Here is a 13,730-nt window from a genome sequence, read left to right on the forward strand (position 1 = left end):
ATGCCAATTCACGATCAATCGCTGCATTTAAACATTTATAATACCCCAATACTAATCCTAAAATAATGGATGCTACGTCTGAAAAAAAATTAATGTCAAAATTGCCTGTCGTTTTTTGACAGTGACAGATGACAGTATCAATCGTTTACATGCCCTACTCATTACTTGCTATAACTTGCTCACTACTGGATAATTTATCACTTCCGTCTAGAAAAGCGCGTTTAGTTCAATTTTGACTTGTCACCGTTCAGCACCGAACGTTATAGGTCGTTCGGTGAAACATAATTAGTATTATTGGCAGTGATCTGTGTTTGTTCCTAAACAAATACTGCAACTACGTAGTTATAAGGTAATTTAATGAATTTTTTTTTAAACTTTTATTCGGTTAAAAATAAAAAAAATGTTTTTTCACTTGCTTTTAATGATGTTTTCGAAAATAATATAGCAAGTCTTGTTTTATAAATAGAAAATTTTAAGTACTTTTAATCTAGATATCAAATACAAAACGACCTTGATAACGACTATGTAATGACTAAATTAATCAGCAATGCAAAAGTTCGTGTATAAAAATAATGAACAAAGAAATCTGATCATAATTTGAAAAATTTGTGCAAATTATTTAATTCAAAATTCAATCAAGATAAAGTTATAAATAGAACGCGGAATCTAAAAGAACTTTATTTTGAACAATGTTGGTTATTTTAACCTTTCATTAAGCTTAGTGGTTAATGTACGTTATGTCAGTCGGAGATACTATTCAAAAGTTCCTTTCCGTAAAGTTCAGAAGTTACAATAATTGTGAATGACTGTCTTTTCTTATTTGATTCACCACGTGTTCTTGCCTTGGCAAAACATTGTAAAAACTGCACGTATGTTTAGTAAAACGACAGGCTAATGTTTATGCAGGTTAGTCTCTATATTGTAATTGTTTAACATTCTACGTTCAGTTTGCTCGTGAGTTTCTCATGTTTTTTTTAATTATTTAACGACACCTCTTTTAGAGAGTTGTTTAATTACAATTAACTCTACAGAGTCGAGAAACAATTTTTATTTATATTTAGGGTACTTGTAAACTAGTTAATTAAAAAGTTTTACTCTATGAGGTAAACAATTGGACAATCTGTTGCATTTATATTTTAAGCACAGTATATTATGTAAATATGTTCGTATTTGGCTTCGAAACCAGTTTTATAAAAATAGCATAGTCAATACTTTCCATTTGCATTGGATATAAGGAATCGATGTACATACGTGACATTAAACTTGAATTCATCAAAACATTGCGACGTGTTTTGCATTTTAAATGTTTTTAAAAACACACCTACAATACAACTACGTGTTAATTTATTCTCATTCCAATAAACTTTGCATGGAAACTGCTAATTCAATGTCAGTTTTTATGACTATGGCGCGGATAAAATTCGCCAGTGTTTTGTTTTGTTTTGCACGTAAAAGTTTTAAAAGAAAGAGGAATCTTTGCAGAATGAACACATAATTGCCGTTTATCAATGCTTTAACTTTAACTAAAAATACGTTTTTTTAGTTAGTCTACAAAACTTATATCGAATTTATGTCTAAATGAAAGCTTTGAAAATGCAATAAACAGGAAAATCCCACCAATAAGGAAAAAACGGGTATGCGGTAACCAATTATCATAACATTGTTAACGTATTTAAAAATGACGATTTTTTAACCGACTTAAAAAGGGTGAACGTTCTCAATTCTTTAAGTAACAAAAATTTAAATTTAAAAATATACTCATCAGATATACTTCGTTATATCTTTATTGCAGGTAATTAAAAATATAAGGATGAAGTGGTCATTAACTGTAGCAATATGCCTTTTGAGTTTGTATGGATCCGAAGCTTGGGCTACCCAGCGACATCTGGAAGAAGACCAAGAGAACGAAATCTCTTCCCGGAGAACTCACCACAAGAAGGCGGGTCCACCCGATCATAATAAACTGGTTGAGATGGCACGATATGTTATGCATAATTGTGGTAATGTATTTTTATGTCTTTTCTAATATTATAAAGAATTTCGATCCAAATAAAGTAATAAGTACTGTACATATTTAATAACATTTTGAGGTCAAGCATATAGATATCGGACAATGTTTACTTTCAAAAATAAGTGAGGTAAAATGCATTCAGAATTTAAGCGATTATTTTTGGACAATAAATTCCACTGCACAAGCCAACTTTTCAGTTTCTATGATAACACTAACATTTTTTAATACCTAAGATAAAATACCAAGTTTGTAAAATTATAAATACAATAAAATTCTTGTATTGAATCCGAAAAATTGTACCTATTTCGCGACGTCCGTCTATTTATAATAGCAATAAATCATACAACTTTTTTATTCCAGACTACTGTGGGTCTAGCACGAATATTTGTGACAATCGTTTCGTCATCGACAAAATTTGATTTAAAAAATTGTGCAGCGTATCTGGCGTAATTACACCAAAAATCTCATACTGATTTTGACATAATTGACGATGACGATGACGATACAAAACAGATTGTCACAAATTTTCGTACTAGGCGCATCGAAGAAAACTAGGATTTGAAATTCTTTGACTTATATGTAATGGTGCTTTAGTAGTTATTCCAAAAAACTTTTTTAAAAGCAAACAAATCGCTTGTATTTTGTGACTTTACTAATTTTAATCCAAATAGTTTCAGTTTGCATTCTTTTCGCATTAGTCTTGTAACAATACATCTTGTTAACAGATTGGGCGTCTATCGCTACAATATCAACGCAACCGGCTATCTCGGGCTTTCCTTTCACAAATGTTAAATCCATAGTGGACGGTTCTATGGCAAATTCTACCGGCATGCCGTACTTTTATATGTCACCGTTGGACTTTACTGCACGCGATTTAGCGGTAAGAATTACTTTAAATTTGTTACCGTGGGTTTCTGACACCAAAATCTCTCTATAAAATATATCGTCATCCCTGTCTTTCATTTTTAAAAAACCGATACACACAATATTTGAGCAAAAGCAATTATAAATAATCACTTGGAATATGTAGAACTTTAAAAAAATCACAGACAACCCTTAGAAAATCCCTTAGCATAGATTTAGTACGAAAAATACAATGCGGGGCTGCTTGAGCATGCTTTAAGCGACTCTGAGTAACAATAAGACTGTTAACAGAAAAACACACGTGCGACAGTGCTCGTGTCCCTCGAAGAGACGCGATACTGCGAGAGCCAGAAGTGGGACCCTGAGGACCCGCGCTGCACCAGGCTCATGCTGTCAGGAAAAATGAAGAAGGTAATTAATATCTTAACTATATTATAAATGCTAAGTTTATATGGATGGATGTTTGTTAGAAGCTATCTCCGCAAAGGCAACTTGATGAAATTTGGTACTGATATAGAACATAGGCTGGAATAACACACAGCCTACTCTTAAACTATTTAGCCGACTTCAAAAAGAAGGAGGTTATTTAAATATTTTTGAAGTATTCGCGGGCGATAGCTTGTTATACGAAACATTGTGTTCGTATTTTTTTTAATTGGAAATTAGCCAAGATTTATTGCGATCTGAATATTTAAGTAGACGATAAAATAAAATGTTTGTAGCTCCTACCAAATCCGAATATTAATGTTCATAATATGATAGCCTCTGAAACTACTGAACGGATTTGAAAAGTTGTTTCACTGTTGACACGCTGTACCTAGGTTATATTTATTACTAGTTTTTTTTTATTCTGCGCAGAAAAGTCAATGGCAACTGCTAGAGAATTTATAAAATTGTATCAAATTTTAATAAGCTCATCAATTAGTTTCGCACATGTGTCCAAATGCATTAAATCGCATGGACGCTGATTTTTTTTAATATCCAATGACATAAAAAACCGTGGCAACGTCTGTTCAGATAAGCCAGTTATCGGTTTAGCCGTGTTTACATTTGCACTCTACATGAGTTAACACACGTCCCCCTTATCAACTTTACTATCTCGCAAATGATAAAATAATGGATCGTTTGAGATCATAACCTCAAACAATACAATTTATGTTTTTAACAATAACCTGATATTATTTTGATAATTTCTATCTTAATTATCTTGAGTTATTTCTTTAATCCGATAATCGTACACTCGTTTGATTGTATATTATTAAGAAGAGATTTTATTACATTTTTTAATTTTTAAAACTTTTAGGTTATATATTTTTTTCATTGCATATTAACAATGACAAATATAAGTCATTGACCAACTATATCCTTAATCCAATTGTTAAAATATTAGTAATTTTTAAAAGAAATAACAAAATTACATATTCAGTGTATTTCTTACGCGTTTACTATTTTTAATCAAAACAATGCCATTGGATTTAAATTTGTTTCAGGTCAAAGAAGGTACACCGGAATACACATTCGCTAAAGCTGCGTTATTTGAAAGGCATCCAGCTATGGCTCATTTTCCCCCTGGTACATGATTTTACTATTTATTAATTTATCTTTTTTTATATTAAGTTAATATAATCTCTTATTATTATATTGTAGACCACAACTGGTTCGTGGCTAAGATGAAGATAGCTCAAATAGCAATGGTGGACTGGTTCGGCGGCGCTAAATACGTCTCCGTGAAAGATTATCTCGCATACAACTACACCGGCGAGGAAGTATTGCACTACTCCAATCGTTTGCACTTATAATCACATTTTTATTATATGTACAGTCGAGGACATTTATTTCATATCCTCCTACGATAAAATGTCATCTGAGGCATCGGTAAATTACGTCAAAAACTACATACATACTTGCTAAATTCTCTTATGATGAAAGATGGTTGTACGATATTTGATCCTAAGTGGGAAGTGTATTTAATTCTTTTACTGTACCGTAATGTAAGTACATTACAACTAAATCTTAAGACAAAGTGATAGCGTAAAAGATATTTTTGCTAATATATGCTCCTAGTATTTTTAATACCCAAATGAGCAAGTCAATGACTAGAGTGAGAACCCATTCGCAATGACCCAGAAGTCATGGATACCTACAATAAAAAATAAGAAGACAGTTCACGGAAAAAAGCAGTAAGTAGAAAGAAGAAACAGACAAAAACTTTTCTCGTCAGAAGAAAACTCTGTTGTCGTATTTAATTCTATCACTTCATGTGATTTCAATTGAAATAATGTTTATGATTCCATTTAAATAAGCGAAGACGAGTATAGAGTAATAGTCAAACCATTTCTCTTAAAACATGGGTGAAGGTATGATCTTTGTCCCATGAAAATATTAAACGTTATTTGTGATAAGTTTTTTTATTATACAAGCAATAAATACATATTTACAAAGTAATTGTTACATTATTTTTAAAATAAAGATTTTCTATATTAATAAATGATTGTATTATTTATTTAACAATATAATTAAATTATAGTAAGTACATAGCTATTATTAATTTCGCGAGAAAAAAAATGAGTTAAGATTCGAACAATAAAAAAAAAAACAATATTTTGTGAAAAACAAAAAATTAAGAATATACAACCATAATTACAAAACACATTGACAACATTCTAACAAAATTATATTTAAAAAAAAAATATCTCGTTTAATTATCACAACCGCGAACACAACATAAAAATATTAATCATGTCTAAAGGTATATTGTACAATTTTTTAAAAGAAATGATAAAATTACTTTAGTATCGATTTATAAGAAGTTAGTCAAACCTAACATCAGTATCAACAACAAAACCATATTGTTAATAAATAGAAAAACAAGTTATAATATGTTTTGTATTGTTTTTATAACATTTTTATTTGTGGCTTAATAAATCAAAGAGACATTGTATGCTGATGATATTCAATGACATTGTATTGACACGTGTTGCCATCTCTTACATTATCTTTGATAAACCAAAGACAACTATATGTCTCGTTACATGTGTCATGACAGAAACTCAGTCATTGTACCAACAATTACCAATCTTTTTAAAACAAAGTTCAATGTTTAAGACTTATCATTTTTGTTATAGTTTAAAAAAAACATCTCAAATCAGACTAATTTTATATCTATAGGTCTTATATACATGACCTAAAGAATGATATGAATTAAGATATTAACTTTATAGGTCTAGTGACATTGTTTTTTACATATTCATCAGTTAGAGATATAAATAAACGGAAAACTAAAAAACATTTTTATAATAATGAGAAAAATAGGCAAATTAACATATATTTGTTACGCAAATATAAAAGATTACATTTCCTTGTAATGCCACCAATTTAGTTTATACATGTTTACATAAAAGAAGTAAATAATAAAACAGAACAGCAAAGTCTTTACTTTAAATTAATTGTTGATTAATTTGTCGTCTTCAAATTCATGGCAAAAAGCAATAAGTGCAAAAATTTAAAATTAATAACAACTAATATTCTATGATAGTAAAATTATCACTACTAAAGCTGATATTAACCCGTTATTCTAAATATTATGCAAATAAAAAATGAATATATTTACATCAAAAGGTCATTAAGAAACCAAAATACAAATTAAACTTTTAGAGCATTACAAAATGATATAAATAGAAATTATAATATGCCTGTAACAATAGGCTAATGGGTGTTTACTATTGGGATGTTCTGTCTAACAATTAACATATTCCCCATTGGTCTGATTGAGTATATTGTAAAAAAAAAATCCCATTGGTCCATTACAGCAAAGCCAACCAATCCAACAGAAAACACCCAGGTTTATATGCACCTGTACACCCAATAATATCCTGATTATTTAAATACTACACATAATGAGTAAGTAAATTATCCTAATACAAAATATTCCCTATAAATTTATTATAGTAACTGAACTCTTCCGTTGCAGTGTACGCAGGAAGCAACAGGTGGGGCAACATTAGTGCTATTGTTATATGCATGGTTCACTAAGGCATTCACTGGATCCTCATTTGCCTTCTTTACTTCTAGTGGCATTGCCATGACCTTAAAAAAATATTATTTATTATAACTTATTTAATAACAAATTCACAAAAAATTACTAAAACAAATTTAAACGGATAATGAAAAGCGAGGCCTTATTACTATAAGCAATCACATCCAGGCTATTCCATTGTACTATTGTGTTTATTTATAATGTTATGTGATAGTGATGAATTGGCATTTACTAAGCTAGAAAATAGAACATATTGAATTGCCTGCATATAACATATTTAACTAGTCTGTTATGTAAGACTCAAAATAAAATATAAGGCAGGTCTATTAAAAAGTAACTCAATTTATATGAATAAAAATATTATACTAAATACTTACATTTTCAGCATATATTTCTGCTTCAGTAGCCGAAGGTAATATATTAAAATGGCTAATATCTTGCTTATCAACTGAGCTACTTATGTTTTCTGATAATTTCAAATTGACCGATGCCATGTCTAAAATGTTTGTTGAATGTGGTAATGTCGCTGTGAAGTTTAAATTACCTATTGGTCTGCTATATATCTTAGTATTACTAATATAGTCTGATATAGCTATATTTTCTAGCCATTTCTCATGAAGACTGTATAAATTTCTATATGTGCTTAGCATCATATCCCTTGTTCTGCATCTCTCATCTAATAATTTCTTAATGGCTTGTTGTAAATTCACTGTTTTTTCATTAAGTAACTTCTTACAATTAGCCAGCTCTTCTACCATTAAACTAAGAAAAAAAATTACTTTAGTATTTAAAGATAAAATTATAATTATATGATATATATCAAAACACTACTACTATTTTCTACCTGCTAGCAAGAAATTTACTCCTCCATACCTCACATTGTCCAGCAAGCCACTCTGTTTGTTCCTAAATAATATAAAAAATTTATGTCAATTTTTCATACAATAGTTGACTCAATATATAATATATATAAAATAACAAAAGTGAATTTTCTATACCTGATGTGTTGAAAGATGTTGTGCGGAATTAATCAAAGCATTTGCTAGATGTTTTTTATCCTCATTTAATGATTGAACTTGTATTTCAAGGTCTTCTCCCATAGAAGCAACTAACATTGTTTTTAGTTCCTTATTTACCTAAAAATGTATGTAACACATTGTTTACACATTAAAAGTAATACATATACATCATTTGACTTGAATTGAAATAAATATAATTTTATCTAGTTAGTGAATTAATTGGTATGTTTAGGACATCATACTTCTTAATGTTACTAATATTATAAATGCGAATGTTCAGATGGATGGATGTATGTTTGTTTGATGGTATGTTCAGAACGGCTGCACTTGCAAAAATTTGGCATAGATGAAGAACACATAGCCTACTAATTAAATTTCTTTTCAATTACATGTGGACGGAGTCGGAAGCAACAGATAGTAAAATTTAAATTTATAATACCTGAACTTGTTGCTTTAGTTGCTCCTTTAAGGTTTCATTTTCTTTTTGTGCATCTTCCAATTTTTTCTTCAAGTCATTATCAGTGTCGTTTTTTTCAATATCTGTTGTTGATTTATCACTAAGAGAAGCTAACTTTGGTCTAGGTTTGTATTCATTTAAATTTGTATCCATTTGTGACATCTGTGATATCAATGTGTTGATATCCATGTTATTTCTAGATTTTTTTGTACTCTTAGACAGTGTTCGTGAGGTAATTGGTTTAACTGCACCAGGATAGGGTTCATATGGGACAAATTTTGTATTTTTAGTGTATATATGCGATGTTTTCTTCTCTGACGTCACTATTTTAGATGGATATAGTTGAATCAGACGTGTAGGTAAAAGTGAATCGGTACTGTTAATTGACATGTTACGCTTATATTCAGGTTTGGACTTATTTTCAACAACACTATCAGCAGATTCCATGCCATCGCCTGCGGTTCTTGCTTTGCTTAACATTTCTGGAACAATTCGTTTTATTATTTTTTTATAGAAAAACAAATATTAGAAAAATAAATAGCTATGGTTCGCGTTATGACAAAAAGTTAATTGCAATTACCATACCTGCACGAAAAGAATTTGGTTTGTCCATTTTCTTTTTATCTGGGAATAACACTTCAATAGCAAATTATTGCATACGTCAACAAAATATTTACAATCAAATCACAAAATCACGTAAATAAAATCTTAGCAAAACTTCAAAGTCGAATGACTTGTTGACACTTGACTAAACATGTGATGACAGATATAAGTCCAGGACCACAGATTAATAAGATTATCTTAGTCTACCTAGTTCCTCTGTTGGATTTGTGTTGTAAATCAAAAATACTTTTATATTATTAATAATTTTCATTAATAAATGGTACTAGCTTCTATCATAATAAAAAAAAAACAGTTAAATCCTAGTTTCTTAGTTGTAGGCAAATTGCATTACATTAATACTTTGTAATTTTAGACTAAAATCATTGATCAAGCTAAGTTCACCATTCATTCTAGTATGCTGGTATCTATTAACTGGTGAATTTGAATTGAATGGTAAAAGCCTATGGTTTAAAATAAATTTCAAATCAACAACAATCTTGAAAAATTGTAGGATTAAAAAAAACATTACAAGCGAGTGAAAAATTCAGTACCCAAATTATTCATTTAATAAATAAAAAAAATATTACACCACATGAACACATTATTCTTTTAAAGTAGATTCTAATTCACCATTAGCTTTCATTTCCTTAATTATATCTAATCCTCCAACTAGTTCGCCTTTTACATATAATTGTGGGTAGGTTGGCCAATCAGAGTATTCTTTAAGACCTTGACGGACTTCTTCATCAGTTAGGATGTCAAAGGTGTCATATGGTACACTGTAAAGAAAAAAAATCATATATGATCCATATTTTAAATTACTTTAAAATGTGTATGTAGTTTAAAATTAATTGACCTACAAAGCAGTGTTTATACATACCCTGTTTCATTCATAATTTCAATGAGGGTCCTGCTAAATCCACATCTTGGTTTCTGCCTGTCACCTTTCATAAAAATCATCACCTTATGCCTATTAATAAGTGCTTCAAGTCTTTCTTTCAGTGGCAATTTAGCTGTTGTAACTGGAGCAGATTTACCAAGGCTTTGAGCTTTTACTTTAGAAGTAATTTGTGATACATCAGCCCCATCCACTCTATCCACTTGTGCTCCATTTTTAAATAATATCACTGTTGGAACTGAATCAACCTGTAAATGTTGGAAAGGGTTTAAATTTATGTTACAAATCTATAACATAATATTTTAGTGTGAATCACAGTCCAATTTAGTATGAGAAAACGCTATGTTAAAACTATCTTTAAATGGACTTCGGAAAAGACCAAATCTGCTATATGCTTGAACTCTCTTAAATGTTTTTGTTTTGTAGGTTATCTATTGTTATTGTATGAACAATGTTTCTTATCTATATTTTTATTCTTATTTTTATGTAATATTGTCTTTCTGAATTTATTGTAGTGACAAATTTTTAAAAATTTAATTTGAGAGGGAACTATCTTAAGCATCATTAATTTCGTTTTCATTTGTTGTTATGTTATAAGCATTTTCATCAGTATATTATTTTATGAGATACAAACCTTATATTTAAGTGAGATTTCTGAGAGACCTTCAGCATCACAGGCTCCAAATTTACTACCACTTGACTTAATTTCAGGAAGTGCAGAAAGTTCTTCCAGCACCGCTGTTATTTGAGGGCACTGTTCTGCCCAATCAGTGGAAAAATGTACTACTGTTAGTTGAGGGGAGCTGAAAAAGTAAATTTAGTATTGAACTTAAAAATTTAAAAATACATCACTTATTGTTGTTAAAATATTTAGAAAACATTCATGTTATCTAAACACCCCCAGAGGTTATGTAACAAAATGTTAATAATATGAAAAAATTAGAGTCTCACCCAATAAAATTAACGAAATTGTCGGCAGTTTCCAATTTAATAACAGACATTGTGTAACGAGGTTAGATTTATATTATGTTCTTCAAATTATACAGCTATATCTGCAAACGTTATATACGTTGAAAAATTTATTCTTGATTACATTAACTTTCTTCAGTTTGTCCCCTACCTATATTTGTTATTTTGTATAAATCTTATTTGGAAAGACAGTCTACTTTCAGTTTTTTTTTATTACCTAAATGCAGTTGCATTTGCATCGAACAAAGAGTAGGTACAAGATAGATAAGGTAAGGAAAGGAAATGTTCTAGATCACTGATCTTTATAAATGGATAAGCATTGCTTGGAAATGACAGCTTTACTTTCTTCTTTTTTCTGACTGCAATGGGAGTTTTGAAGTTCCTGACAGTGTAATCTATATCCTTTATAGAAAATATTGTGATATATAGTTATGGGCCACCAAGGTATCTGAAATCTAGATTATTAATTAGAAACCTTATATCAAATGACACAAAATACCATTGTTTGTAGCCTATCCATGTTTAGAGGTATTTTATTTACTCTTTGGGTCAGTGGTTCTTGACAAAGAGTATATAAAATGCAGTGCAAACAATTTGTCTATGGTTTTTTTGACGTTTCTGTCTTGGATAGGCTATATGCCATGGTATTTACGCCTATTTGATTTTTCTCCATTTTGGCGCTGATGGTAACGATTGTATGCAGTGGTGAAAATCCAAACTAATAATAAAGGTAGAAATTCAACCAACAGTAATTACAGGCGTTTTTAAATCGGAACCAAACAAAAGCTGTTACATCTTAGAAGCGTCCCGTCCGTATCAATAGAAGTCAGTTTTCAGTGCCTATACCTACTCTTTGCCCTTTCTTTTGAAGTTTGAAAATTCTTTTTCGGTGAGCAATGAGCATTGTTGTTTTTGGAGTATTAAGACTAGAGGTTATAATTATGCAGTGAAAATTGTCTTGTTAAATTAATGTTATCTGATATACTTGGGCTATAGAAATTTTAATTATACTATTATGGCTTCGATTTCAATGGCTCCGGCACCGGGGATGCAGCAGATTGACCTGTCAAAGCTGAATATTGGACAGTTGGCTCAACTTAAACAGCAAGTGGATCATGTAATTTAATTTCATAATATATTACTATGTATTGTATTGAAAGGAACCATAAGTTCTTTAACCTATTACTTATTTTCTTTTAGGATCTTCAAGTCTTCCAAGAGTCTTTACAAGCGCTAAAGATAGCACAAGGCAAATTTGTGGACTCCGGGGAAACTGTTGAGAAGCTAACTCCGTCTACAAAGGGGAAGACCATCCTCGTTCCTCTGACTAGCTCTATGTATGTGTCTGGAACAATAGCAGATACTGAAAATGTTATTATTGATATTGGAACTGGATACTATGTGCAAAAAGTAAGTTATTTATTCTTATAATAAGTTATTTCTTATTGGTAATCATTGCAATATTTGATGTAAATGGAAAATGGAAATGTATTGGAAATTTTATTTTGTAATTTGCTAAAACATAATTTGATATTTATAAATTTTCATGTCCAATTGATTGGTTTTGATCGTAACAAGTATTAAAAGGTGGTAAATGAGCAATTGCCCGTCTGAATTTTTGGTTATAGCAAAGTAATCTTTACCCATAGACATCTGCAATTCCCATCTCCACTTCACTTATCAGATGAAATGTGGAATGACATTCACTTGACACCTGTCTTCTGTGTGGTCATAGTATTTCACTGTTTGAGCCCGACCACTTTTGTAACAAATTTTGTTGCTGACATCTACCATTGTTTAACAGTGTACCATTATAACGAATCTGTGTGTTTGTATGAATGTAATCTGACTGTTACAGGATATTGATGGAGCGAAAGATTATTTCAAACGGAAAGTTGCGTTTGTAACAGAACAGATGGAAAAAATCCAAGTTTTAGGTATAGAGAAGACAAAAGTAAAGGATGCTATTTGCATGATGATGGAAATGAAATTGCAAGCGCAGGCTGAGACCCAGAAAGCCTCATCATCATAATATTTACTGAGAAAACTTAAATGCTTTTATTTAACACTTTGTTAGTCTAACAAACTACAGTCGACAGTTAAATGTGGTTTAGTTGTAACTCAAGTCAAGATAACCTTAGCACTAGTATTGAGTTGAAAGTCGATTTTCTGATTATTCATATTTATTTAATATTATTCTTTGAAAATGAACTGCTCAACACCATGTCAAGTTTTATTATCACAATAACATAATTTTGTTAAAAATCAAAAATTATTAAAATTAACATTGACTTTTATTGTAATTACTCACTATTTTCTTTGTGCAAGTCTGAAATTATATGTGATACCAATACCTTTGCCACATAATCGTTGCAAGAATAGACAATCTTAGGGAAGATATAGATTGCAAATGGAAGGGTCAGAAAAGGCTATCGCTTCAATGGGGATTATTGTCTATTCCAAAATATGTTAACCCTTATGTTCATTTTGTGTAGTATACCATACATAAAATAATTTTTAACTTAGTTTTTAAAGAAATTTTGCCACAATAAGGGTTGATAATTAGACTGATGTAGACTGGGTATTTTTATACTAAGCTTGGGCTTAGCTAGCTGGATAATGTGATGGATGAAATTATAACACTTCACAGGGGACCGAAGAGCTGGCAGCTACCTCGGACAAAGAATTAGTTTAGCTATCCAAAGGGGGAATGCTGCCAGTATCTTCGGAACCTTGCCTAAAAGGACTCTTTTTAATAATGCATTTTAGTAAATTATTCGTTTTCAATATCTTATTTAATATTAGATTTAAGACTTTTCAATAATAGTGAAGATTTTTTTTTAAATTTACTAATGTGACGTAAACCATATTTA

General features: G+C 30.3%; 4 protein-coding genes across 6 annotated transcripts; 2 read left to right on the plus strand and 2 right to left on the minus strand.

The window, feature by feature from the left end:
* Nucleotides 1-177: 177 nt before the first annotated feature.
* CREG (Cellular Repressor of E1A-stimulated Genes) lies at nucleotides 178-5,323 on the plus strand. 2 transcript variants are annotated; one of them, XM_013318660.1, is made up of 6 exons: nucleotides 178-349; nucleotides 1,793-2,000; nucleotides 2,737-2,891; nucleotides 3,167-3,286; nucleotides 4,366-4,447; nucleotides 4,523-5,320. In XM_013318660.1, exons 2-6 carry the CDS (start codon nucleotides 1,811-1,813, stop codon nucleotides 4,672-4,674), a joined length of 699 nt encoding a protein of 232 aa, XP_013174114.1. In that variant the 5' UTR covers nucleotides 178-349; nucleotides 1,793-1,810; the 3' UTR covers nucleotides 4,675-5,320.
* Nucleotides 5,324-5,429: 106 nt separating this feature from the next.
* LOC106122619 (golgin-45) lies at nucleotides 5,430-9,143 on the minus strand. Its single transcript, XM_013318704.1, has 6 exons — nucleotides 8,973-9,143; nucleotides 8,370-8,869; nucleotides 7,910-8,047; nucleotides 7,756-7,817; nucleotides 7,289-7,673; nucleotides 5,430-6,961 (listed from the first exon to the last, which is right to left on the minus strand). Exons 1-6 carry the CDS (start codon nucleotides 8,998-9,000, stop codon nucleotides 6,818-6,820), a joined length of 1,257 nt encoding a protein of 418 aa, XP_013174158.1. The 5' UTR covers nucleotides 9,001-9,143; the 3' UTR covers nucleotides 5,430-6,817.
* Nucleotides 9,144-9,539: 396 nt separating this feature from the next.
* Grx3 (Glutaredoxin 3) lies at nucleotides 9,540-11,095 on the minus strand. 2 transcript variants are annotated; one of them, XM_013318336.1, is made up of 5 exons: nucleotides 11,009-11,095; nucleotides 10,840-10,940; nucleotides 10,523-10,691; nucleotides 9,871-10,136; nucleotides 9,540-9,769 (listed from the first exon to the last, which is right to left on the minus strand). In XM_013318336.1, exons 2-5 carry the CDS (start codon nucleotides 10,887-10,889, stop codon nucleotides 9,592-9,594), a joined length of 663 nt encoding a protein of 220 aa, XP_013173790.1. In that variant the 5' UTR covers nucleotides 10,890-10,940; nucleotides 11,009-11,095; the 3' UTR covers nucleotides 9,540-9,591. The 2 variants fall into 2 exon arrangements, with proteins under 2 accessions (XP_013173790.1, XP_013173791.1); XM_013318337.1 differs by having other exon boundaries at nucleotides 11,075-11,091.
* A 694-nt stretch (nucleotides 11,096-11,789) lies between these two features.
* On the plus strand, nucleotides 11,790-13,142 carry Pfdn5 (prefoldin 5). The gene is given in 3 exon segments (NM_001312322.1): nucleotides 11,790-11,974; nucleotides 12,058-12,267; nucleotides 12,716-13,142. Coding segments are annotated over 3 exon segments (486 nt in total). The 5' UTR covers nucleotides 11,790-11,872; the 3' UTR covers nucleotides 12,890-13,142.
* Nucleotides 13,143-13,730: the final 588 nt, after the last annotated feature.

This window comes from Papilio xuthus, unplaced genomic scaffold (genome assembly GCF_000836235.2).
Source record: "Papilio xuthus unplaced genomic scaffold, Pxut_1.1 DF826923.1, whole genome shotgun sequence".
In the NCBI taxonomy this organism is placed as follows: Eukaryota; Metazoa; Arthropoda; class Insecta; order Lepidoptera; family Papilionidae; genus Papilio; species Papilio xuthus.

Coding starts and splice junctions, on each gene's coding strand:
- CREG (XM_013318660.1), top strand. CDS start 1,811: ATGAAGTGGTCATTAACTGTAGCAATATGCCTTTTGAGTTTGTATGGA. Junction 2,892..3,166: donor TTACTGCACGCGATTTAGCG/GTAAGAATTACT, acceptor GACTGTTAACAG/AAAAACACACGTGCGACAGT. Junction 3,287..4,365: donor TGTCAGGAAAAATGAAGAAG/GTAATTAATATC, acceptor AATTTGTTTCAG/GTCAAAGAAGGTACACCGGA.
- LOC106122619 (XM_013318704.1), bottom strand. CDS start 9,000: ATGGACAAACCAAATTCTTTTCGTGCAG. Junction 8,870..8,972: donor ACCAAATTCTTTTCGTGCAG/GTATGGTAATTG, acceptor GAATTGTTCCAG/AAATGTTAAGCAAAGCAAGA. Junction 8,048..8,369: donor AACTAAAGCAACAAGTTCAG/GTATTATAAATT, acceptor ATACATTTTTAG/GTAAATAAGGAACTAAAAAC.
- Grx3 (XM_013318336.1), bottom strand. CDS start 10,889: ATGTCTGTTATTAAATTGGAAACTGCCGACAATTTCGTTAATTTTATT. Junction 10,692..10,839: donor AATTTCGTTAATTTTATTGG/GTGAGACTCTAA, acceptor TTACTTTTTCAG/CTCCCCTCAACTAACAGTAG. Junction 10,137..10,522: donor AAATCTCACTTAAATATAAG/GTTTGTATCTCA, acceptor CAACATTTACAG/GTTGATTCAGTTCCAACAGT.